At 46.1% G+C, this 23827-nt stretch overlaps 1 protein-coding gene across 2 annotated transcripts; it reads right to left on the bottom strand.

Moving 5' to 3' along the window:
• Positions 1 to 22809, bottom strand: LOC118795145 (KN motif and ankyrin repeat domain-containing protein 2-like). 2 transcript variants are annotated; one of them, XM_036553520.1, is made up of 12 exons: positions 22741 to 22809; positions 10459 to 10539; positions 7649 to 9838; positions 7248 to 7427; positions 6858 to 6963; positions 4395 to 5564; positions 3952 to 4039; positions 2655 to 2874; positions 2397 to 2539; positions 1691 to 1891; positions 1097 to 1195; positions 1 to 293 (listed from the first exon to the last, which is right to left on the bottom strand). In XM_036553520.1, exons 2-12 carry the CDS (start codon positions 10493 to 10495, stop codon positions 246 to 248), a joined length of 4482 nt encoding a protein of 1493 aa, XP_036409413.1. In that variant the 5' UTR covers positions 10496 to 10539; positions 22741 to 22809; the 3' UTR covers positions 1 to 245. The 2 variants fall into 2 exon arrangements, with proteins under 2 accessions (XP_036409413.1, XP_036409414.1); XM_036553521.1 differs by having other exon boundaries at positions 7248 to 7424.
• Positions 22810 to 23827: the final 1018 nt, after the last annotated feature.

The following is a 23827-nucleotide window of genomic DNA, read 5'->3' as shown; positions in this document are numbered from 1 at the left end:
ATGTTGTCCTGACATTACCACCTTCTTCAAATTAGATCTGTATTCATGCTTACAGGGTTGAAAGCCCACAGAAGCATCTCCCTAAACATTTTATAAGAAACTTGCACTCTGAGTCATACAGTCTGTTTGTTATACCACACAAGCGTAATCCCAAGCACCAGGATAGTCATTCCCTCGGACACTCACACATATGGAAACCAGCATGCACACACACAGGGACGGAGCAGAGGCACTGGATGCTGGAGTTACTTAGTTTCACCAGCAGAATTACTTGGAGGACTCCTTGCTGCCACCTGGTGTGAAGGGAGAGAATAACCATAGCCTTAGTGCTCCGTGCTGCCTTGTGTTGAACAAATACCGTGAATAAGCTGTATATTGAAACAGTTGTGTGTACAGTGTATAGCACTACAGCTTTAACGCCTATTCTGTTAATATACTCTTATACAGTACCGCTCAAAAGTTTGGACACACCTGATTAAGGAAACATCCATTCAAAGACATTTTGATTTAAAGACTTACACTTACATGCTTGAAATTTGTTCCTTAGACAAATATAAATAGTGAAACTGATGCCTATATATGAATTTCTTTAAAAAAAATTTTTTTTGGCTATTTTATATTTGAAGAATATAAAATGGTAAATAAATGGTAAATGGACTGCATTTATATAGCGCTTTTCTACTCATTTGAATACTCAAAGCACTTTACAGTTATATGCCTCACATCTACCTACCAGTGGCAGAGGCTGCTATACAGGCTTACCAACTGGCCACTGGGAGCTGTTGGGGGTTCAGTGTCTTGCTCAAGGACACTTCGACACTCTGCCAGGATGAGCCAGGGACCTTCCAATACCTAGTCGACTGCTCTATCTCCTGAGCCACTGTCAACATAATTTTGATTATAACATAATTTTTGTTTATAACAGTATTTTGGTCACAGCATAATTCCATTTGTGTCATTTCATTTTAGTTTTTATGCCTTTACTATTATTCTAAAATGTGTTCCAAACTTTTGACTGGTATTGTAGCTCAACATAATGTGACTAACTACCTGATAAATTTTAACCTCTTCAAGCTCTGAGAAAGTTTGGACTCACAGGAGAGGGTGGCTTGGTGAAGCTGAGGTGAGCGTGCAGCAGAACTGCGATATCGTTGTGACAGGCCTCCAGGGCAATGGACAGGGCGGTACTGCCATCCTGGAGCAGGAAGATAGGGGAAAACACAATCAGAGGACAGGGAGAAACTCTGTGTGTGTGGGTCATAGTTAGAGAAAGAGAAACCATGCTGATGTCCATGTTATCTGTGTGTGAGTGAGAGTTCATTAAAGGGGAAAAGGAAACTTCTCTGTTGCTTACATTATATGTGAGAGTGGGTCAGGGTTATTTAGATGGGAAACCTTTCTGTTGCTTACATTATATGTGAGAGTGGGTCAGGGTTATTTAGATGGGAAACTTCTCTGTTGCTTACATTATATGTGAGAGTGGGTCAGGGTTATTTAGATGGGAAACCTCTCTGTTGCTTACATTATATGTGAGAGTGGGTCAGGGTTATTTAGATGGGAAACCTCTCTGTTGCTTACATTATATGTGAGAGTGGGTCAGGGTTATTTAGATGGGAAACCTCTCTGTTGCTTACATTATATGTGAGAGTGGGTCAGGGTTATTTAGATGGGAAACCTCTCTGCTGCTTACGTTGTCTGTGAGAGTGGCATCACAGCCTGGGACTGCCAGTAACTGCCGCACGATGTCCACATGGCCGTGTTCACAGGCACACATGAGCGCCGTGGAACCGTCCTCATCCTGAATGTTGACCTCTGCCCCACAGGACAGCAACGCCCCCACCATGTCTCCCCGCCCATGACTGACAGCCAGCATGAGAGCCGTCTGTCCTGCCTACGAGACAGCAGCCTTAGCGCAATCTCATATTAAGATGCCATTTATCATCCATGAACAAAAAGGCATGAATGTTAATGTCTTTTTTATTAACATTGTAAAAGGTTAAGTAGATACCAAAATCCAACAACAGGTACAAAGCCACAATGTGTGTACATTTATAGTTGGAGAAATGTAGTAATACTCACACCAACACTACATTTTTTATTAAACCAATATCTGCATGTCAACATGACTAAGTATGGTGACTAGTATCCAATGTGTCTATTATCCACTAGTTTATTCAAAGAAAATCTATCTTTTTGCTGAATGAAGAAAAATAATACTCATTTTGTCAGTTTAGAAGGAAGGACGATTTTAATTCAACATAGATCTTGCACATTTTTTGAAATATTTCACCAGGTGAAATTTATAAAAGAGCAGTAGTCTTTCCTTGTGTGTGGCAGGTTGTACTGTGTATGTGTCTTTGCAAAACAATGGTGTGCGGTGCCAGCAGAGGGCGCACCTGGCTGGCCTTGGCATTGACATCTCCTGTGTGCAGCAGCTGTAGCACAGTATGCAGATCAGTGTCCGAATGGAATGCAGCCAGTGCAGTCAGCATGATGGCTGTGTATCCAGCTTTGTTCTGCTTATTTGCATTACAGTGACCTGTACAGACAGATAACAGATAACACCAGTAGCATGTACGTGCACACACACACATACTCTCAAACTCCCTCTCTCTCTCACACACATGCACGCAGAAACACAATCACACACTAACCTGTGTCCAGCAGTAGTCTGACCACAGGGAAGTTGGAGTGAGACACTGTGTAATGCAGGGCTGTGTTTCCGTTGCCATCGGCCATGTTGATCACGAACTCCAGCAGCTGAGCGGAGATGGTGGCAAAGGCATCCATGTAGGCCCTGACCACGCCCACGTTGGCTGCCTTATGACTGGATACACGCAGCCACTCCTGCAACACCAAGGTGTAGGCTGACCTCTGTGGAGAGAGGGAGAGAGGAATTAGGGGGAGGAAAGGAGAGAGGGATGAGGGGAGGGAGGGAAGGAGAATATTTTAATAGCCTCGAATATTTTAAGCTAGCCCCGAATATTTTTGCCCTGAAAAAGGAGGTGTTTATAGCAAAACAGACAGACTGTGTAACAGAGAAAAACTTGACTTGCAGCATCAGAAGGTGTGATAATATTTATTTATTATAAAGATAGATATAACCTCCCCAACCTACCGATGCGGATCTCACTTCAAAAAAAAACAAAGACAAGCCCCAGGCAAACTTGACTTAGCCCCTGAGCTTTTCAATAGCTAGAAACGCCTCTGATACACTGTGATATAACTGCAATGCTGTAAACCTGTGCTCAGATTTAAACTGAAATTAAACTGAGAGAGATTTTTCATGTTGCTCGCAGTTTGGCCCTGCCTTGGTTTTCTCTGAAGCTCTGAAGTCTCACTACATGTAGCAGCATCTAGTGCCTCTTTTTGCTCCAAAATAAAGAAGTGCTCTCTCCAACAACATGATGGATTGCAGCGATAGTTGTATATCTTTAACTCACAAAATGTTGAATCAAAAATGTAATGTAAACCATATGAATAGTTACTTCTTATTCTGTTTAATTTCTCATATTTAGTTGTTTGGCTCAGCTTCTAGCTCAATTGCTGAGTTATTTTATTTTTTGCAGCCAAGCTTAAATGCAAAAGCACAGGTTAACAGGGCAGGCCATCTGCCCGCTGTATTACAGAAACCACATTCCTCCCTCGGCTGAAACCGCTAAATGGCTGACAGCAGATATCAAAGTTATTTTATACAAGGCTTTTAGAAATTTATGAGAAATATCTAAGTAATTCATACAATTAATTAATACAATTTATACAAGTAATTAATACAAAATAATTCAGGTTGTAGGATTTACTGTGAACGCGCTGTAATAGTGGGTAGCAATGTGACGTAATGGTCTCACTGTGTAAAAGGATATGTGGAATGTAAGCTAGAAAAGTGCTATGAATTACAGTTTAGAAAATGGTTAAAAAGGTAGCAGCAGTCAGCTGAAACACAGAGCATACCGCCTCCTGCTGGGCGAAGGCATTAGATTCATTCAGAGCTTTCTGCAAGGCCAGGAGAGCTGCCATCAGACTGTCACTCAACTCCAGCCTGGAGGTTTGGGAGGAAGAGCCTCTGTAATGTTACTGAAATACACACTTGAGAACTGGCACTGTAACTGACCAACAGGGAAATGCATATTGTAACACAAAAAGTGCACTTTTAAAAGAGTCATATTGTACAAAACATTTACTTAACAGATGCTCTTATCTAGAGTTACATAGCTTACAGTTTCATACGTCTGTCTACACATCCATTTATACAGCTGGGTATTCGGTTCAGTTTAGGTACCCCATCCATAAATAACACTGCAAAACCCCCACATTATTGTTTTCAATAATAATAATAATAACAATAATGCTGAACTTGAAATCACACACTACATATGTTACTTCATATCCTGTACCTGCTTTCCTGGGTGACAGATTGGGTGGAACTGGAGTTTACACCTGGCTGTCCCTGGGTTTTCCGCAGGGCAGCAGGGGCCGAGCTTGCTGGCTGGGCAGTGCCTTGTTTAGGGGAAGGCTCATCCGCTGATTGAATAGAAGCTTCTTGGAAGGGGGAGTCTGGTGATGGAGACTCGATTATACATGAATGGTCCATCACTGGTGATTCGCTGGTGCACTGGTGAGGTGCAGGGTCTGTGTATTGTGATTGGGTCATACTCTCCTGGGATTCTTGGGCTGGGGTTTGTGATTTAGTGGAAATCTGTGGCATTGGTAAGTCTATAATTGGTGATTGGGTGATATCCTGCTGGGTTTCCCGTTCTGTGGATGGTGATTGGGTGATATCCTGCTGGGTTGCCTGTTCTGTGGATGGTGATTGGGTGATATCCTGCTGGGTTGCCTGTTCTGTGGATGGTGATTGGGTGATATCCTGCTGGGTTGCCTGTTCTGTGGATGGTGATTGGGTGATATCCTGCTGGGTTTCCCGTTCTGTGGATGGTGATTGGGTGATATCCTGCTGGGTTGCCTGTTGTGTGGATGGTGATTGTGTGATAACCTGCTGGGTTGCCTGTTCTGTGGATGGTGATTGTGTGATATCCTGCTGGGTTGCCTGTTCTGTGGATGGTGATTGGGTGATATCCTGCTGGGTTGCCTGTTGTGTGGATGGTGATTGTGTGATAACCTGCTGGGTTGCCTGTTGTGTGGATGGTGATTGTGTGATAACCTGCTGGGTTGCCTGTTCTGTGGATGGTGATTGGGTGATAACCGGCGGGGTTGCCTGTTCTGTGGATGGTGATTGGGTGATATCCTGCTGGGTTGCCTGTTCTGTGGATGGTGATTGGCTGATAACCTGCTGGGTTGCCTGTGCTGTGGATAGTGATTGGCTGATATCCTGCTGGGTTTCCTGTTCTGTGGATGGTGATTGGCTGATAACCTGCTGGGTTGCCTGTTCTGTGGAGGGTGATTGGGTGATACCCTGCTGAGACTCAGTGGAACTCCCTGTATGAGAAACAGTGGATCTATCCTTTGAATGCTGAAGTGGACATTCAGGGAGTCTCTGGGTGACCTCATGATATTCACTGACATCACTGTCCTCACTGCTGCTCTCCTCTGAAGATGTAGACTCATACCTGAGGTACAAAATACAGTGGAAAACACAACCTGCAATAAAACACACCGGTAAAATGCACCGTGACACAGTGAAACACACACTCTAAAGCCGTTTTCACATATGAACAGAGTTTCCCTTTCACAAATGTAGCACACAACAGGAGATTGCCCGTGTCAGATGTGTTCTCACCAACTGGAAATACTCTGTTTGGTTTAGGTGAGGGGCAGCGCCTGGGTAGAGCGTGCAGGAGGCAGGACATGATGTAAAAAGTACGCTGCAGAAATCGCAGTGGCTGTATTTGAAACCGCCTGCTGTATACCGTGTACTGCGTACTACACAAGTATATATTGTATACTGCATGCTGTTTTTCAGTGTAGTACCCAGTATGTGACCATTAATCATTACATTTTTAGTATGTTACATTGTCGCGTCAAATCATTGCGAGTTTAGAAACGTCCAGATTTCTTTGTTGTATTTTCCAGTTAGACGCCACTTGCATTCACACGAGTGAGTATTGACGAGTTCACGAAAAGTATTTACGAGTTGAAGTATTTTCAGGTTTTTTTTTTTTCCAATGTGTTACCTTTCAGTGGTACAGGCACATAATGTGGCACGGAGGAGGAGAAGGCGAACATAGCTATTATACTTTTGGGTAGCCTCTTAAAAAAAAACCACACATAGCCATCCAAATGGTGCTACCAGTACACATAATTTATTATTAATTATACATTTATTATAACAGGAAGGTAAGTTTTTGTTGTTTGCTATGTAATGTTAAGTCACCAGTTCACCTATCTCACTGTACCTACCACTATTACTTAGCTACAGCTAACCAGATAATAAACTACTAACCATGTTATTAATCATCGTAAGAGACAAGTTTTGGCAGTATAACTATAGCTAACTATCTTTTTAACGATCGTTGGACTCAAAATAACATTTATTTGGACATATCCGCAATATCAACGAAAGAGTGGAAAGCAATGTACAGGCGAGCAGAAAAGAGTGCGAAGCAGATGTTTGTATTCTTCCGGTTTCGCGCCAGGCGCATAGAAACATCATCAACATGCCCACTCACTCACTGTGAATTCTCTGGACAATGACCTGTTCTATTCACACATGGACTCAATCGGACATTACTCTGACTTTGTACTAGGGAGCTGGCAGGGCAAAGTCTGTTTAATGTCTGGTCCAACTGATTCGGACTTTTGCGTTCTCAACTACAGCTCCTCCGTGCAATGTCTAGATAAGTTCAGGGTTGCAGTGCATGTCTGAAAGGGGCTTAAGATAACACAGTGCATTGTACTCTCACCCCCCATTGACCCCAATAAACTGCAGGTTTTTCTTAGCTGAAGGAGAGGGAGCCTGCCCCTCTGCTCTTCTCTTCATGATGGATCGCAGTGGACGCCTTCTTGAGGCTGCAAGACACAGTAACAGGAGAGAAAAGCAGAAAAGCAGAGTGCATCTTTCTACCAAGACAAGGGTTCCCCTAAGCAGAGTGCATCTTTTTACCAAGACAAGGGTTCCCCTAATCTGCACATATACAGTTATGGGTTATGGTTATAGACTGTCAAAAGCTACAGACTGTTATCACAGAGTGTTGTGGTTATATATGGCCAAAGTTTTGTGTAATTTGTTCGGTTCATGCTGGGAATAGTGAAATGTCATCAAAAGGATTTCTCTCCCACTGAATATCACCCACCTGGCTTTGATGTGTCCTCTGATTGTATTGCCTCCACGGCTGTCTGCAAGGGGGCATCCTGATGCTCCTTTAATCTCTGATCACAGACTGTCTCCATAGCAATGCCAGGATTGGAGACAGGCATTGAAGTGGACACATCGCTCTTCTGAAGGACCTCTCGAAGTTGCTTAAAACAGACTGCTAGAGGCAGAAAGAAAGGCGAGAGCCACTGTGACACAGAGAACAGTTAATGGAGACAACACCACAGTTCACACACCATTACACATACAGCATGTAATGGTATATTACAGTCACTCAAAAAACAGTGCTTAATGGTGGATACTAACTTCATTCTCAGAGAAAAACATGTACACACACACACACACACACACACACACACAAGACAGGTGTAATCATTTTACCTTCAGTCTGCAGGGTTTCTTCATACCCTCTGCACTCCAGGGAGGTTTGGGGACAGACTGGGAAGGTAGTCTCTGTGATGGGGCCTGTGTCTATGGGTGGGGCTGGGGCAGCCTCTATGGGCAGGGAGGGGACAGCGTGTATAGGAAGGGCAGGGCTACTCTCTGTGGGTGGGGTGGGGTCAATATCTCTGGGCAGGCCAGTATCTATGGGCAGGACGGGGTCAATATCTCTGGGCAGGCCAGTATCTATAGGCAGGACGGGGCCAGTCTCTATGGGCAGAGTTAGGCCAGTATCTATGGGCAGGACAGGGCCAGTCTCTATGGACAGAGTCAGGCCAGTATCTATGTGCGGGACGGGGCCAGTCTCTATGGGCGGAGTCAGGCCAGTCTCTATGGGCAGGGTGGGATCAGTCTCTATGGGTGGGGTCTGGCCAATTTCTATGGACAAGTCAGGGCCAGTTTTTGTGGGCGGGGCTTGGGCTGTGTCTGTGGGCGGGGTTTGGGCAGTGTCTGTGGGGTAGGCTTGGGTAGTGACTGTGGGCAGGGCTTGGACAGTGACTGTGGGCAGGGCTTGGGCAGTGACTGTGGGCGGGGCTTGGCCAGTGACTGTGGGCGGGGCTTGGGTAGTGACTGTGGGTGGGGCTTGGGCAGTGACTGTGGGCGGGGCTTGGCCAGTGACTGTGGGCGGGGCTTGGCCAGTGACTGTGGGCCGGGCTTGGGCAGTGACTGTGGGCAGGGCTTGGACAGTGACTGTGGGCAGGGCTTGGACAGTGTCTGTGGGCAGGGCTTGGGCAGTGACTGTGGGCAGGGCTTGGGCAATGTCTGTGGGCAGGGTTTGGGCAGTGGCTGTGGGCGGGGCTTGGGCAGTGACTGTGGGCAGGGCTTGGGCAGTGTCTGTGGGCAGGGTTTGGGCAGTGTCACCGTGTGCCCGTAATCGAAAGCTGCATCTCTCTGCCCTCAGCAGAGTGGGGTGCTCCAGAGTATAAACCTGGATTCCCACAGTCCTCTGCTTCCACTGCTGGGGCTGCTGGGTAAAGCTGAGCACTGTCCGCAGCCCTGACACTGTGGCTGGGTCCTGCAGGCCCATGCTGGTAGCTCTGACAGCACAGTGTGCTCGTGGGGACCGCCTGTCTCTCTCACTCTGTGCTGCCCACAGTTCTTGCAGGATTCTCTTCAGCTGCATCTCCAGCTGCCCCACCTGGCTCCTCAGTACCTCCGTCTCTGGCACCAGCCCCAGGTCCTGCTCCTGAACCCCAACCCCCACTTGCTGGCACCCCCGCTCCAGCTCTGGCCCCACTCCGATAGAGCGTACCTCCTTCCTGCTGCTCTGAGCTGCTGCCCCCACGATCACCGTGTCCTCAATCTCACAGCCCAAAGCTTGCCTGTAACCCTCAGAGGTGGTGGGAGATAGAGCCTCCTCCTCTGGGATGTGGATGTAGAGCTCCCCCTGGTGGCGGCTCTTCCCAAACCCCAGAGTGTGGCCCAGGAACTTCTGGCTCTTAAGCTGGACACTCAGCTGCCGCTTCTCCTCCTGCAACACTGAGATCTTCACCTGCAGCAGGGGGATGGTCTTCACCTGCTCCTCCAGCTCCCGGATCTTCCGCAGAGCCTGAGCCATCTGCTCGCGCACGTGTTGCAGGTGTGCAGGTGTAGGTGAGACAGGTGTGGACAGGCCCGAGCTCAGGGGGGTGTGATGAGCTGCGCCCTGAGCACGGCCGGTGCTGTAGGCGCCGGACAGGGAACTGGTGGATCCTGCCACACTGCTGCGTGTGCTGCCCAGGTTGGCGAATCTGCGGCCCTCCTTCTCCTCCTCCAGCCTCTTCCGCGCGTCCAGCAGTGTCTTCTCCACATGCGCAGAGCCGAGCCTGAAGGCCCCGCCCGCAGCGGGCCGGGAGCCCAAGTAGCCCGGGGCGCAGTAGGAGAAGGATGAGTGGCGGCTGTCCATGCTGGCGTTGGAGCACAGCGACTCGGTGGATGTCCACCAGGAGCCGGCGTAGCCGTAGCCTCGCGGCAGCGAGCCGTAGCGCGGCCGCCGCTGGATCGGCACCTTCTTGATGGTATTGCCTTTCTCAATGTCATTGACATACTTGAGGAAGTCCAGGTCCAGGCGATAGCCGTAAGGGGTCTCTACAGAGTATGGTAGCTCCTCCTTTCCCAGGAGGGAGTGGGGGAGGGGGGTGGTGGACTTCCCTGTGGGAAGAGGTGAGAGTTTCGGCAGAAACTCATGATACAGTGTGTTACAGAGATATTCAAAGAAGAGGGGTATAGATACACAATAACCCAAAGGCTATTAACTGGACTGCCTGTTAGAAGCTGCATTCTCACAGGGTCCTGAGAGGCTCAATCAGTGAGATGTTTACTTTGAACACAACATAAGCCCTGCAGCCCAGGTTCCAAAACATCTGTGTCATCCATTACCAATAACCAGGATGGCAAAGCAGCAGAACAAACTGCTTTCATAGCACAGGGGATGGGAATGTATAGGTCCACCAGGGCTCCCTTACATGTTTCTTCTGTCTTCAGTCAGGCATTTGCAAGTTGCTGGGATGCTGGGTGGAGCAGCACCTATCCCCCAATGAGCACCCAGCTTACTGTAGTGAACCGGGGACCGGGAGTGCGTGGATGTGTCACAGTGAGATAAGCAAAATGCACATTTGGCAATAACAAGCCCAGCCTTGCATGAAAGCGTAAAAATGTGCAAGTTCACTTGCCATCTGACTACCCTTTCAGTAGTGGCTGATAAAGGGCTTTGAATAGTTTACAGGAAAAACTAAATGTAACACAGCAGAGTCCAGATTATGAGGCTTTACCTGGGAAGCTGGAGTCCATATGGATCACCTGAGCCATGTTACCGCTGTGGAATCTCTAACACCCTCACCTCACAGTCTCACCTGGAGGAAAGACATATCATTGGTTACATTTTAAGTTATTCACTTAAGTCCACATTAAAAACCACTGCATATTCATTAGAGAACTGGATCCATAATTCTAAAGTGCGAATTTGAACCCAGAGTTGACACTGATACATAAATTGATAATTCATATGCTCTTGCCCAGTGACGAAGAAATGATGAAGGATGATTCCTGGAGTGATGTTTTACACTAATTGTCAAATCAAGTACGTTGGATGTCTCCATAGAAATATACAGTATGTGTCCTCAAACATGTTTTAATGTTTTAATGGCAATTTTACAGGTAACACCTCTGTTTCTTTCTATTGATTTCTGTGTTCCTTTAATTTATGTCTGTATTTGTTTGTGTCTTTATCTGTGTTGCTGTACTTTACTGAATGTTTCTCTGTTTTGTGTGTCTCAAACAGAAGAGAAGTCACAGGGAATGTCTGTATGCATGACTGTGTGGACCTGTGAGGTCCTGTAACTGTGAGGTTCTGTATGCATGACTGTGTGGACCTGTGAGGTCCTGTAACTGTGAGGTTCTGTATGCTGTCTTTCACAGACAACAGGAGCCAGAGGGACAGTCTGTGTATTCCAGCAGCTCAAGGCTGTGAGTCACATCCTTATTTGGAATCATTTGTGAAACATACAGGTTCTATATATAAGCAGAGAGGAAAGCTCTCTCGTTCTCTCTCCCTTCCTCCTCCCTCTCTCTATTTGCCTCTTTCTGTCTGTCTCCCTCTCTTCCTCCATCTCTCTCACTATCTCTCCCTCTGTCTTTCGCTATTCTGCCTTCTCTATTTCCATCTCTCTCAGACGACAATCAGGTCATTTGGGCCAAATAAAGAAACTCCCAAAAACACACACTTGCATAGAAATGTATTCAGTAACTATTTTATCAAACATTTCAAATGCTACAATAACTGTACAGCACAGTTAAACACAGCACAACACAGTTTAACAGGGATTAGCACTGCTTGACACAGTAGAGCACAATTAACAGATGTTACTACAGCAGAAACCCTCCAACACAGTACAAATCCTTAAGTTTTTCAACCAGAATAGATGCTGTACATTACATACCAGTGTGTTTGAAAGTTTTTGAAATTTATACAAAATCGATTATTCTTCTGCTTCCACTCAAAAATGGCTGTTTCACACTGAGTTATCTGTGTGCATGTGGAAAACCAGCTTTCATACACCTGCAAAGCAAGCTCACAGTGGTTTCACCCTGAAAATGCTTCAAAAACAGTCGTGCACACAGATGCATATGCTGACAAACAGGCATTTTAACCAACTTCTTAAAACTGGGTGCAAAGGACGAAACAGCCTAATGGCACTACAGCACTGAATGGCATTGGGCTTTTGATGGGAACTTGATGGGAGAATATGATTTTTACTTGAAAGCCCCTCTTTTGTGGAACAATCTACCCACCAAGGTTCGGAGAGCAGACTCTCTCTCCGCCTTTAAGTCTAGGCTAAAAACGTATCTTGTCTCACCATGATAACCTCTGCTTTCTGCAGGAGAGCTGATGCAGATGCACAATCGGAGTCACTCAGTGCTACAGTGGAGCGGGCATGCATTGCAGGACTGGCACTGGCACATCAGACAAACTCAGCTGATGAATAGCAAGGTGCCTGAGAACAGCCAGAGGAAAGAGTCCTACAGACACACTGTGACGGAGTGCCGTCACTACGGAGTATGCGCTCTGACTGCCATACCAACGAGCCTGGCTCTTTGGCGTCGCGGTCAAAGTCGCATGTTTGGTATCCCGTAGACCTGGGTTCAAGGCTGGGCGGGGCGACTGCTCTTGCCCTTCGCTACAAATGGTGTCAGAGTGGGATGGCTTGCCACGAGGCCATCGGAGGCGTGCCCGGTGTGTGAGCCATATGAGGGACCTCCAGGTTCAGTTAACCCCGGTGTGTGAGGGACCCCAGAGATGGGTGAAGCACTGGTGAGTGGGGCACCCTGGGGTGGGAGAAGTACAGCAAGAGAATGTATGAGGGACGCCATGGTGCGTGAAGCGCATGGGTGTGCTCCCCAAAGGGGAGGGCAGTGTGACAGAGTGCCGTCACTATGGTTGAGTATGTGCTCTGACTGCCATACCAACGAGCCTGGCTCTTTGGCAAGTCGCATGTTTGGTACCCCGTAGACCCGGGTTCAAGGCCGGGTGGGGTGACTGCTCTCGCCCTTCGCTACATACCCCCAGCCCCCGCACCATGAATGAATTTATACTGGGGGTTGAGAATAATTTCTTTGACTTTGCGCCAATTCTTATTCACAGTTCCACAGGTATTGCTACTGATTTTTACATCACAGACACACTCCAACTATACTCACAGATACAGCCCAACTACACTCACTGACACACCCCAACTACACTCACTGACACACCCCAACCATACTCACGGACACACTTACACTTCAACCACACTCACAGATACACCTCAATCACACTCACAGACACACTCCAACCATACTCACAGAGACACCCTAACCATAGTCACAGACACACTCCAACACACAATCATGCACAATTACGCACAAATAGAATAAACACATACAAACGGAATAAATGTCACATACAAGTATCAAGCATGTAACAACACTCATCCACAACTGTTACACACAGACTGTTGAAGAGCAATGAAACAAAGCTGAGTGCAGTCTGCCCCTTGATCTGCCCAATGCCTCTCAGGCAGACAAGCGTCTGTAACCAAACGCATTTTATTTATTTTGAGGACACATTCAGAAGGTGTACAGAATTTAGGGTTAAGGTTAGGAATTAGAATTTTTTATCTATAATGAAAATGACTGAGACAGTAAAATAGATGGGGTCACTGTCTCAACCTCCACCAAGCTTTAGTGATCGCATGGCCTGTTCTGATTGGCTAGTCAGGTTTTGCTGTGGCCACTGAGTATGCCTGAAATTAACATGTACTGTAGATTTCTTTAGGATCTCCCTATCTCCCTCTCTCCTCCTCCCTCTCTCCTCCTCCTCTCTCCCTCTCCCTGCCCTCTCCCCTAGCACACACAGCTGATCTTATGACATTACTTAGTCTGAGAGCTGCCGGTTTCTGTGCTCCCTTGTTTGGGTAAAAGTAGGGCGCTTGGAAACATTGACAAAATTCACTTGGTATTTTACAAGCCATGGCCATTGACTCAGTGAAAAACACATGCACATACACACAGGAAAGCTCTTTCACAGTGTGTGAGTCAGTGTGTTTGAGAGTGTGTGTTTCTGTGAGTGAGAAGTATATGTTTACATGTGTGTGCACATTTATGTGCACAGTTATGTGTGCATGTTGTGAGTGTGTGTGTGACCATGTGGGTGTATGACTGTGTGTTCATGTGTATGTGTATGCGTGTGTATGTGTGTGAGTGTGCGTGACTGTGTGCATGTGACTGTGTGCATGTGTGAGTGTGTGACGGCGTGCGTGCGTGTGTGAGTGCATGTGATTGTATGCATGTGTGACTGTGCGTGTGTGTGTGTGTGTGTGTCTGAGTGCGCGTGTGTGACTGTGTGTGCGTGCGTGTGTGACTGTGTGTGTGTGTGTGTGTGTGTGTGTGTGTGAGTGTGTGTGTGAGTGCGCATGACTGTGTGTGTGTGTGTGTGTGAGTGCGCATGACTGTGTGTGTGTGTGTGTGTGAGTGCGCATGACTGTGTGTGGTTGAGGGTTGTCAGGGAGACATTTGATGAGATATAATTAGAGTAAACTGCTCAGCGTGACAAACATCCCGCCCCTCAGCAATGACACCGTTCACAACTCACTTCCCTCGGCCTGGCATCCCCCATTCCCATCTCATCTCTCTCTCTCGCTGTCTCTCCCCCCCCCTCTCTCTGTCTCTGCCTCTGTCTCTGTCTCTGTCTCTCTCCCCCTCTCTCTCTCTCTTCCTCTCTCTCTCTCTCTTCCTCTCTCTCTCTCTCTCTCAGTCTCTCTAGCCCCAGTAAACAGTCTCTCTGTTCTTTTGTAACTTGGGCTCCTTTCCCTCTCTGTATTATGATGTTGCCCTCTCATCCCTCCTTCCTGATCTCTGCATTTTAAGAGTGTTTCACCACACACATGCACACACACGCACGCACGCACACACACACGCACACGCACACGCCCCCCCCCCCCCCCCCCCCCCCACACACACACACACACATTCCAATCCGGAGGGTGTGACCATCTGCCCCCCCAGACACTTCCCCCCACACCTCCCCCCACCCTCACAACATCAGCACTACTAAATTCCTCAGGCAAACATCTGACACGTGGGAGATGAATTGTGTTTCTTCTGCATGTATCCTGATAAGCAGACTGTACAGCAGCAACACAGCATTACAACTCTGCTGCTATGCTACACTGTAACTTCAATTCTGCACTACTATACATCAGTACAACTGCAACAGTATGCTGTTACAATACTGTTACTCTCCCATACCACTTCACAATGGGTACACTACTTTACCAAAATCACATAACTGCAATATTACATCAAAACACTGCTACACAGCTGTTCAATCATAACACTACACAACCAGTACACTACAACAACACACCACTGCTCAAACCCATTACTGAACAGTTCTCAGTTCTTCTAATTTTATTCTTTACATGCTATATCATGTTCAGCTTTTCTTCGGCTTCTGATTCCTGGTTTTAAAATAATTTGCAAATCAAGAGTTTCTTTGCTAAATTTGAAATTATGCAGGAGCTGTCAAACTGATTAAATAAAGCACCTCATGGCTACAATTGCAACACAGGCTGGAAAGACAGGAAAATGTCACTTATTGGTGGTGTACTACCTGCTTAAGGAGCTCAGGTGAGACAAATATTAGCCAATAGCAATGAGTAGCTGAACCTTTGCATGACAGCAACATGAAGGCCTATTATAAGGGGAAGAGACAGAAGCCACAGATAACTGAAGGAAATTATGAATCACATCAGATCCTTATCTGGTGGTGTCCCCTCACACAATTATCAAGCTCTACTTCAGAAAAAGGTTCATGTGAGAAAGCAGAGAGTGCAGAAGGAAAGTGTGAATGAGAGGAAGAAGGGAAAGTTTGGAGAGGATCTCCTGGGGACACTTTGCTTTTGATCTGCTTAAAATACAGAAAGTAAATATCAAGAGAACAAAAAATCAGATGTTCCAAAAACAATCCAGTAGTTAGTCCTGATGCTCACAATATTAACTGTTAATATACCTGTGAGTACCCATGAACACCAGGCAGCCCTGGCACAGCACTACCAAGCACTATCAGACCCCACAAAGGGCGCAACTGTGGCAGACCAACTGATCACAGCGAAAATGCAAAACAAAGAAGCACATTGACACAGCAGAACCTCAGAGAGCACAGCTGAGTCCACAGGCAGGAGGCAGCCCTGAGAGAACAGGCTGCGCTCACACTGTCAGCTACAGGAGACAAAGCTGCACCTCTTCTGATCTGTAAAACAGTGCTGGCGTGGATCATAGAGTCTCTGGTGGGCTAAGTGGTCATTGCTGTCACTTTATCATGGACTCTGTGCCGTGATCTGGTGCTGACCGTCTTAAGGTCGCCCTCATGACTATGCCGGTCCCTTGCCTCCCGTCCCCTAGGTATGCTGCCATAATGTTAGTCTGCCGGGGCTTTTCCTTGTTGCACACCTTTTTCTCTGCCCCTCCTGTCCTGCCTCTCTGTTCTACATCCCTGCCGTTCTTATCATCCACTAACCACTGTTTTCTGTTTGCTTCCTATTCCCTGCTCCGGGCTCCTGTCGGGAGCTGCAGCCCAAGCGTCTCATCCCGATTTCAAGTCCTGCTACCTCACTGCCCTGCCCATCAAAGCCAACTGCGTTCCAAGAACCGGACATCCTAGGAGACATTCTTATAATCACTCTGCTGTTAACTACTATTGTCGATCAATCGTAAATGTCTTAAAGTACATTGTATAACTTGTCTTTAACTGTATCTGCCCAGTGCCGGCCAGAAGCAGATGGGCTCCCCCTCTGAGCCCGGTTCTGCTCAAGGTTTCTTCCTGATAGGGAGTTTTTCCTTGCCACTGTTGCCTTAGGCTTGCTCTCAGGGGGTCTCAGGCCTGGGAACAATATAAAGCTGCTTTGTGATAACTTGTGTTGTAAAAAAGACTATACAAATAAAAATGAATTGAATTGAATTGAATTGAAACCTAACCATAAGCAGTGCTGAACTTTTATTAATGACTGATAGCTTTCAGTCAGAAAAATATAACAGCAACAACAACAACAATAATAATAAATTCAAACACTATAAATCATGTTTATTACCATTTATATCACTTATTGAAATTAGCAATATTTTGACAAAGAAAAAACAATTTCATCATATTCAATAAATGAATAGTCATTAACAAAGTCATTACAGATACCTTAAAATCAAAGAGCTGACCAAGCTTCATAAAAACAACAGAAAATTCTATATGGATCCAGTTGGAAACACTATGCTCTTTTCAGAAAATTAAAAAAAATGTGAATTTGGGAGCAACAGAACCTGACAGCATCTCATATTATATGCTAAAGCACAGGAAAAAATGCTTATAGCCCTGACAGCAGGGTGTTCTTCTGCAAAAATAACTGCAGCTGAGTCAGCAGCCACCTGCAGCATTACATATTACTGACACATTATTTACACATTAAAAGATCTGTAAATATTTCATATCAGTAAACTATATTTAACTCGCATACGTAGAGGGTGATGTAACAAACAGACGCGGCAGTAAAGCAGAGGAGTGTCTGACACAGGGGAGCAGAGCGAGGCAGGACTGAGACTGCACAGGGGAGCAGAGCGAGGCAGGACTGAGACTGCACAGGGGAGCAGAGCGAGGCAGGACTGAGACTGCACAGGGGAGCAGAGCGAGGCAGGACTGAGACTGCACAGGGGAGCAGAGCGAGGCAGGACTGAGACTGCACAGGGGAGCAGAGCGAGGAAGGACTGAGACTGCACAGGGGAGCAGAGCGAGGCAGGACTGAGACTGCACAGGGGAGCAGAGCGAGGCAGGACTGAGACTGCACAGGGGAGCAGAGCGAGGCAGGACTGAGACTGCACAGGGGAGCAGAGCGAGGCAGGACTGAGACTGCACAGTATTTACTGTTAGGAAGTGGAAACAGTGATGGAGCAGCCTGAAACTCCAGCCCAATCAGCATTCACTATGCTCCACCCCACAGAGAGACACAGGGCTCCTCTATCAGGGAATCTGCACTGTAATGCACAGCATTTTGCACAGTATGCACAGTTAGGGTGTTTCAGAAGGAATCCTGACGCCAGGGAATCAGGTGCTGCTTTACTCAAAACAAGAGAGTAGAAGAGATGAATCTGTGAGTGTCCCACCTTCAGCCACAAACACCCTAAAGAGGGAAAAGTAGGTTTTGCATAGCATAACAAATATGAATACATATTTGCATAAAAAAACACAGTCCCAATTCAAATCCAATTCTACAGAAACCAATATCAGCTTCACAGAAAAGCCCAACAAAATATTTTCCCTGGATTTTATAAGAACATTTGCAACTTTACAGAAATGCACTAACAGGTCTCATGGAGCTCAGCGGGTGGCCAGATCCTGAATCCTCCTCCGTCAGATAAACCAGAACTCACAACTCACATGTGAATATGAATGTGAATTAGAGAGGGGGAGATCATTCAAATACAGACAGAGAAGGAGAGACAGAGGGGAGGAAGAGAGTGAGAGAACAAGGGGGGGGATGGGGGGTGGGGGGTGGAGAGGAAGAATCCAAAGTAAAACTACACACCAAATCACAAAGACCCTTTTATTAAGCAGCTGCTCTTGATGTATGATAAGGTGGAGAGAGACACAGAGGCAATGGAGGGGCAAAGAGAGAAAGAGAGAGAGATAAAAGAATGGAATAGGAGGAAGGAAAGAGAGAAAGACAAAAAGAGAGAGGAGTGAAAGGCATTGCACAGCCTGGCGAGCCACAGACAGCCACTCTCTCCTACACTGTGAAACAGAGGAGGCTAACGCACTCTTTCCTACACTGTGAAACGGAAGGGGCTAACGCAGTCTGTCCTACACTGTGAAACAGAGGAGGCTAACACACTCTCTCCTACACTGTGAAACAAAGGAGGCTAACGCACTCTCTCCTACAGTGTGAAACGGAGGAAACTAACGCATTCTCTCCTACAACTGTGAAACGGAAGAGGCTAACGCACTCTATCCTACACCGTGAAACAAAGGAGGCTAACACACTCTCTCCTACACTGTGAAACAAAGGAGGCTAACGCACTCTCTCCTACAGTGTGAAACGGAGGAGGCTAACGCACTCTCTCCTACACTGTGTAACAGAGGAGGCTAACGCACTCTCTCCTACAGTGTGAAACGGAAGAGGCTAACGCACTCTCTCCTACACTGTGTAACAGAGGAGGCTAACGCACTCTCTCCTACAGTGTGAAACGGAAGAGGCTAACGCACTCTATCCTACACTGTGAAACGGAGGAGACTAACGCACTCTCTCCTACACTGTGAAACAAAGGAGGCTAACGCACTCTCTCCTACACTGTGAAACAAGGGGGACTAACAATCAAATGAAGGGAATATTGTACATTTTACTCATTACATGTATGTAAATATGTGTAAATATGATGTAAATACATGTTTTCCAGTGCTCTCTCACAATACCACTGCATGTTCAGCAAGAGATGAGCTGAACACCAGCTAAAACCAGGGCGTGGCTGTTTTGTTGGTCTTCACTAATGGAACAAGAGGGTGATGAAGATTAATTTGACAAATAATGACAGTAGCTGCCTGTCTGTAATCACACCATAATGCTAATATTTGTAATGTATGCAGAAATATTGAGAGAGAACACATATTAGAACCATATGTGCACTGTCTTCTCATTGTTTTGTTATGTATAGATCAGACAGATATCTCGAGAATGAAGGGGGCAGGAACTGAACAGTATCATTGGGCAGAAATTTGATCACATCAGCTCAGGGTAGGAAGGGGTTACAGGAAAAGGAGCACCATCTCTTAACTCCCTGTGGATCCAGAAACAACCCTGCTACTTCCTCCCACTCTGCAAGAGAGAGAAAGGGGAGAGGGGAAAGGGGAGAGGGAGAGAGAGGGGAGAGAAAGGGAAAGAGGGGAGAGAAAGGGAAGATAAAGGGAGAGAGAGAGAGAAAAGGGGGAGAAAGGGGAGAGGGAGAAAGAGAAAGAAAAGGGAGAGGGAAAGAAAGGGGAGGGGGGGGAAAGGGGAGAGGGAGAGAGAGGGGAGAGAGGGAGAGCGAGAGAGAGAAGGGGAGAGAGAAAGGGAAAGAGAGGGAGAGAGAGAGAAGGGGAGAGAGAAAGGGAAAGAGAGGGAGAGAGAGGAGAAAGGGGAGAGAGAGAAAGAAAGAGAGAGAGAGGGAGAGAGAGAGAGAGAGAGAGAGAGAAAGAAAGGGAAAGAGGGGAGAGAAAGGGAAAGAAAGGGTAGAGAAAGGGAGAGGGAGAAAGAGAGAAAAGGGAGAGAAAAGGGAGAGAGAGAAAAGGGAGAGAAAGGGGAGAGGGAGCATTTAATATTATCCTACAACTGTCCATTTTGTCTCCCTGTAATCCCAGAAAATCCATTACACACCTACAACCAGTCCATTCACCTCACTGTAAAGTGCCAGTGCTCTACACTGCTGTAAAAAACTGCTGCTATAGGGCAATATATCAGTTAAATTCCCATCCAGATGTTGATTTCAGTATTGAATGATTAGATATTGCTGCTCTCAAAGATTATGGTTTCCCTTCCCTGCCTTTAGGATGTGCTGAACACACCCTTTGGATTCTCTGGATGTGCTCCTGAACTGTGAACTGTGCAGGACACACCCCTACCCTGGGGGGCTGTTTGATTCCTACAGACCTGTAGAACAGCACAGCACTGGGGAAGTCCCAGCACACAACTCCCAAGCTGCTGGAGCTAAACATAAGTGTTTAGTACTGGATACTGCACTGGGGGAGGGACTGGAAGGACATGCATCTCCAGGGAAATGGGAGATTCTGGCAGAGTAAAGCTGAAAAGCACACCAAAAATGGTGGAGTATCTATGCTTATGGACTTGCATAAGAGAGGACTTAACTTCTGTGTCACTGAGAAAGGTGTTGAGAGGAAATCAAGGTAGCAGTGTGGAGCAGTGGTCAGGGCAGCTCTATGGTATGTGCATGAGATGCCTTTTAATTTGAAAATTTTATTTCTCTATTATGGATTACTCCAAGCATTTCAAACATGATCCACTAAATATTGCAGAAAGAAAATCGTTCACACAACATTTTTCCAAAGGCGATGCTTATTATTATTTATTTATTTTTTGTTTAGAGCCATCGATGCCATCAGTTTCAATGAAACTGCTAAAACAAATGGAAGGAAAGCGGTTCTCCGTTGGCCTGCCCCACTCTGCGATTTTTCTCAGTCTACGAAATGGAATTCCATTGCTGGTATATTATGTTCGGGAGTAACCGCAGGTACGACAGAGCGCGCTGACAGACGGCAAATCACGTTTCCAGCACGATGCGATAGGAGCGATTTGGAGCGACAATTTACCTGCGCTCTCCAGCGTGCGGAGGAAACGACACTGTACTACAAGCCACTTTCTTTCACATCTCGTTCTTAAACCTTAGCCTTCTGGTAACTGTTCGCTAATTCTTAAATAAACGAAAACGAATCAATCACCTACACAGTTGTGCAGCTATGGTCTTCGTTTGATTCTTTTTGTGAAGGCAAATAAATGTCCCGCGTGTCGTCCACAATACAAATGAAGTTTACTGCTTTGCATTCGTTCATAAGAAAGTCCATCACTGCAAACCTTGTTCTCCACCGTAATCGCGAATGCCCGCCACGTGACACAAATTCCTTTCCAGCTGCTGTTGGCACGCGCCGCGGAGCTAAAGCAATAGGGCACCAGTGCCCGCGACCTCTTCCGTCTCACCTTTCTTGTGGTCCTTTGATTTCTGAAAAGCCAGAGATCTACACTCAAGTTATTAAAACATTTAAATATACAAAACATACATATTTGAAACTCACCAAAACACTAATAAATTATGGGAGCATGATTTAAAAGTAAAACGAACTGCATCTTACACTATTATATAACTAAATATAATTATTTGCAATCATGATCATTAATATCTCATCAAAGAATAGTGGCCACCTATCCACGTAATCCGACAGATTGCCAGAATATTACAGATTGGAGTACAGTGGTGTATTTTATCAAGTGTAAAAGAAAGTCTCCTCCGCGGGACATTGCATAACTTCATAAGATCGTGATGTCAAACTGACACATAAATTCGCGCAGTGGCCATTGAACACGTGCTTCCCCCAAATTGTTTACAGCGCCCAACTGTACATTTCGTTATTTTTGCTAATATGCATCCTGGTGCATGTAAATTTCTGCAAGAATAACATTATAGAAAACTGGGACAAGAGCAGCAGCGTTATACTGGTGAACATCTGTTCGTCATGGAAAGGAAACGGACCCACCCCCTTCTCTGGGTTCACAACGATCGCTTTCTTCAGACAAAGTGTCGCTTAAATGTGGGAGTTGTGAATTTCCTCTGGAAAGAACGAATCTTTTCTTTGCACATCAACCCATTACTTTTTCCCAAAGTCATCAATTGGTCACTATCAGGGTTTTGTGTACGAGCGTCTGTTTACGTGAGGGATCGTAGTTTCCCCAGCAGGACATTAATACACCTCATTGTTTAACCTGTTTCTCTCGCCTGTCAATATCTTATCTTGAGGACCGTGTCAAATTCGTCACTTTTTACCGCACAGGAAAAAGCCTGCGAAGGCGCTACACTCGGACGCGCCCTTGCCTCGAAAAGGAAAGGACAACCAGCTCCTCACACGTATGGAAGCTGCGCCCATTGTGCTCACCACGTCCCCAAAAATGCTGCGTTAAACATTTCACTAAACAAAACCCATACCACTGGAAAAAGTTTCTATTTAACACGTATGACACTATACAAACGAATATTTTAACATGATATATATACATATATTTTTTTTTTTCCTGTTAGTGTGCAGCTACTTTAGAACCAAGCCTTCTCCGAGCAGAAGAGCCAGCGCATCACGAGACGAGCAACCCACACCAATGAACTGTACTCCAGAAATACTCCTCAAATTACAATACTCTATCAACCCCATTTCTTCCCAACACTTAAATTACCGACACTCTGGTAACGCTGAAGTTAGAGAAAAACGAGGTCTTCCTTACCTCTCGCTTTGTAGCCCCTCAACCATCAGAAGCCAAACAACTGGCGCACTGACAGCGCGATAAAAACAGCGCCGCGCCAGCGCGCACCCCCTCACTGCGCGATCACGCCACTCCAATAACGCGTTTATTCGCCGCGCTACTTCAGAATGCCGGAGAAGAATGAGTGCGTCGAGTTCTGGGAAAGTTTTTAAAAAGCCTTACAGGCGTTTGAGTTTGCATTGCTATTTTACATGACAATATTATTCAATACATGGCTGTTTCGCAGAGTTGGGGATATTTCAGTAATTATAGAAGTTACTATTTCATTACTTATTGCTCAGTAAATCCGTATCCAGTGGCATTTCCATGGATTATATTTTAGCATGGTGGATATTTATAAAGCCGGAGGTTTACTGAGAGAAAATGGGATCGGTGCTTTGTTAAAGGATACAACAGAGGCGCTTCCGCAGCCAGCCGAAGCCGAGACCGTCTGGTTACAACCGTTTTTCATATTTTTCTTAGTAGCAACTTAACCTCAGATAAATCTGTTACATCAGTTCGACTGCTGGCAGTATGATTTTAAAGCAATGACATGTTGTGCGTACGGTGGATGTACTGAAATAAGTGAAAATGGGAACCCCTACCATACAAAGCAATGAATCATGAAATCAAAACGCAAGTTATGATTAGGCGATTTAATTACAGGAAAACTACAGTAACATAGCTGGTGTATTGACAAACTAAAGGTCAGGTTTATTTCAGCTTTCCTCAACCCTACAGCATTTTACATATCCAAATGGACCTGGTTTACTGTAAAACATGAAAATCGAACAAACAAAACAATGCAGACATTTTCGTGCGCGTGAAGGTTAACGAAAATGGCCGCGTTCTTAAATCCCAGGCAACATCTGGATCTCATCATGCCAGCGGCTGCCGTCACACGGCCCCGCCAGCGGTCAGACAGAGCTGCAGCAGCGAGCCCGAGAACTGACGAGAAGAGGCGACTCTGCCTATTTTAGCTTGTGATTTGTGATTTATAATATTGTGAATATAACTTGGTGTGGAGTTTAATTTTGAAGGATGGAACAGTCTGACTCCCAAACAAATA

The sequence above is a fragment of the Megalops cyprinoides genome, chromosome 19, assembly GCF_013368585.1.
Source record: "Megalops cyprinoides isolate fMegCyp1 chromosome 19, fMegCyp1.pri, whole genome shotgun sequence".
Classification (NCBI taxonomy): Eukaryota; Metazoa; Chordata; class Actinopteri; order Elopiformes; family Megalopidae; genus Megalops; species Megalops cyprinoides.
This window is presented reverse-complemented; position numbering and strand designations above follow the sequence as displayed.

What these genes read in the sequence shown, in the direction of transcription:
- LOC118795145 (XM_036553520.1), bottom strand. Translation starts at nt 10,495, where the DNA reads ATGGCTCAGGTGATCCATATGGACTCCAGCTTCCCAG. An exon ending in TATGGACTCCAGCTTCCCAG is followed by an intron (nt 9,839 to 10,458) that starts GTAAAGCCTCAT and finishes CTCTTCCCACAG; the next exon opens with GGAAGTCCACCACCCCCCTC. An exon ending in CAGACTACTGCTGGACACAG is followed by an intron (nt 2,540 to 2,654) that starts GTTAGTGTGTGA and finishes CTGTCTGTACAG; the next exon opens with GTCACTGTAATGCAAATAAG.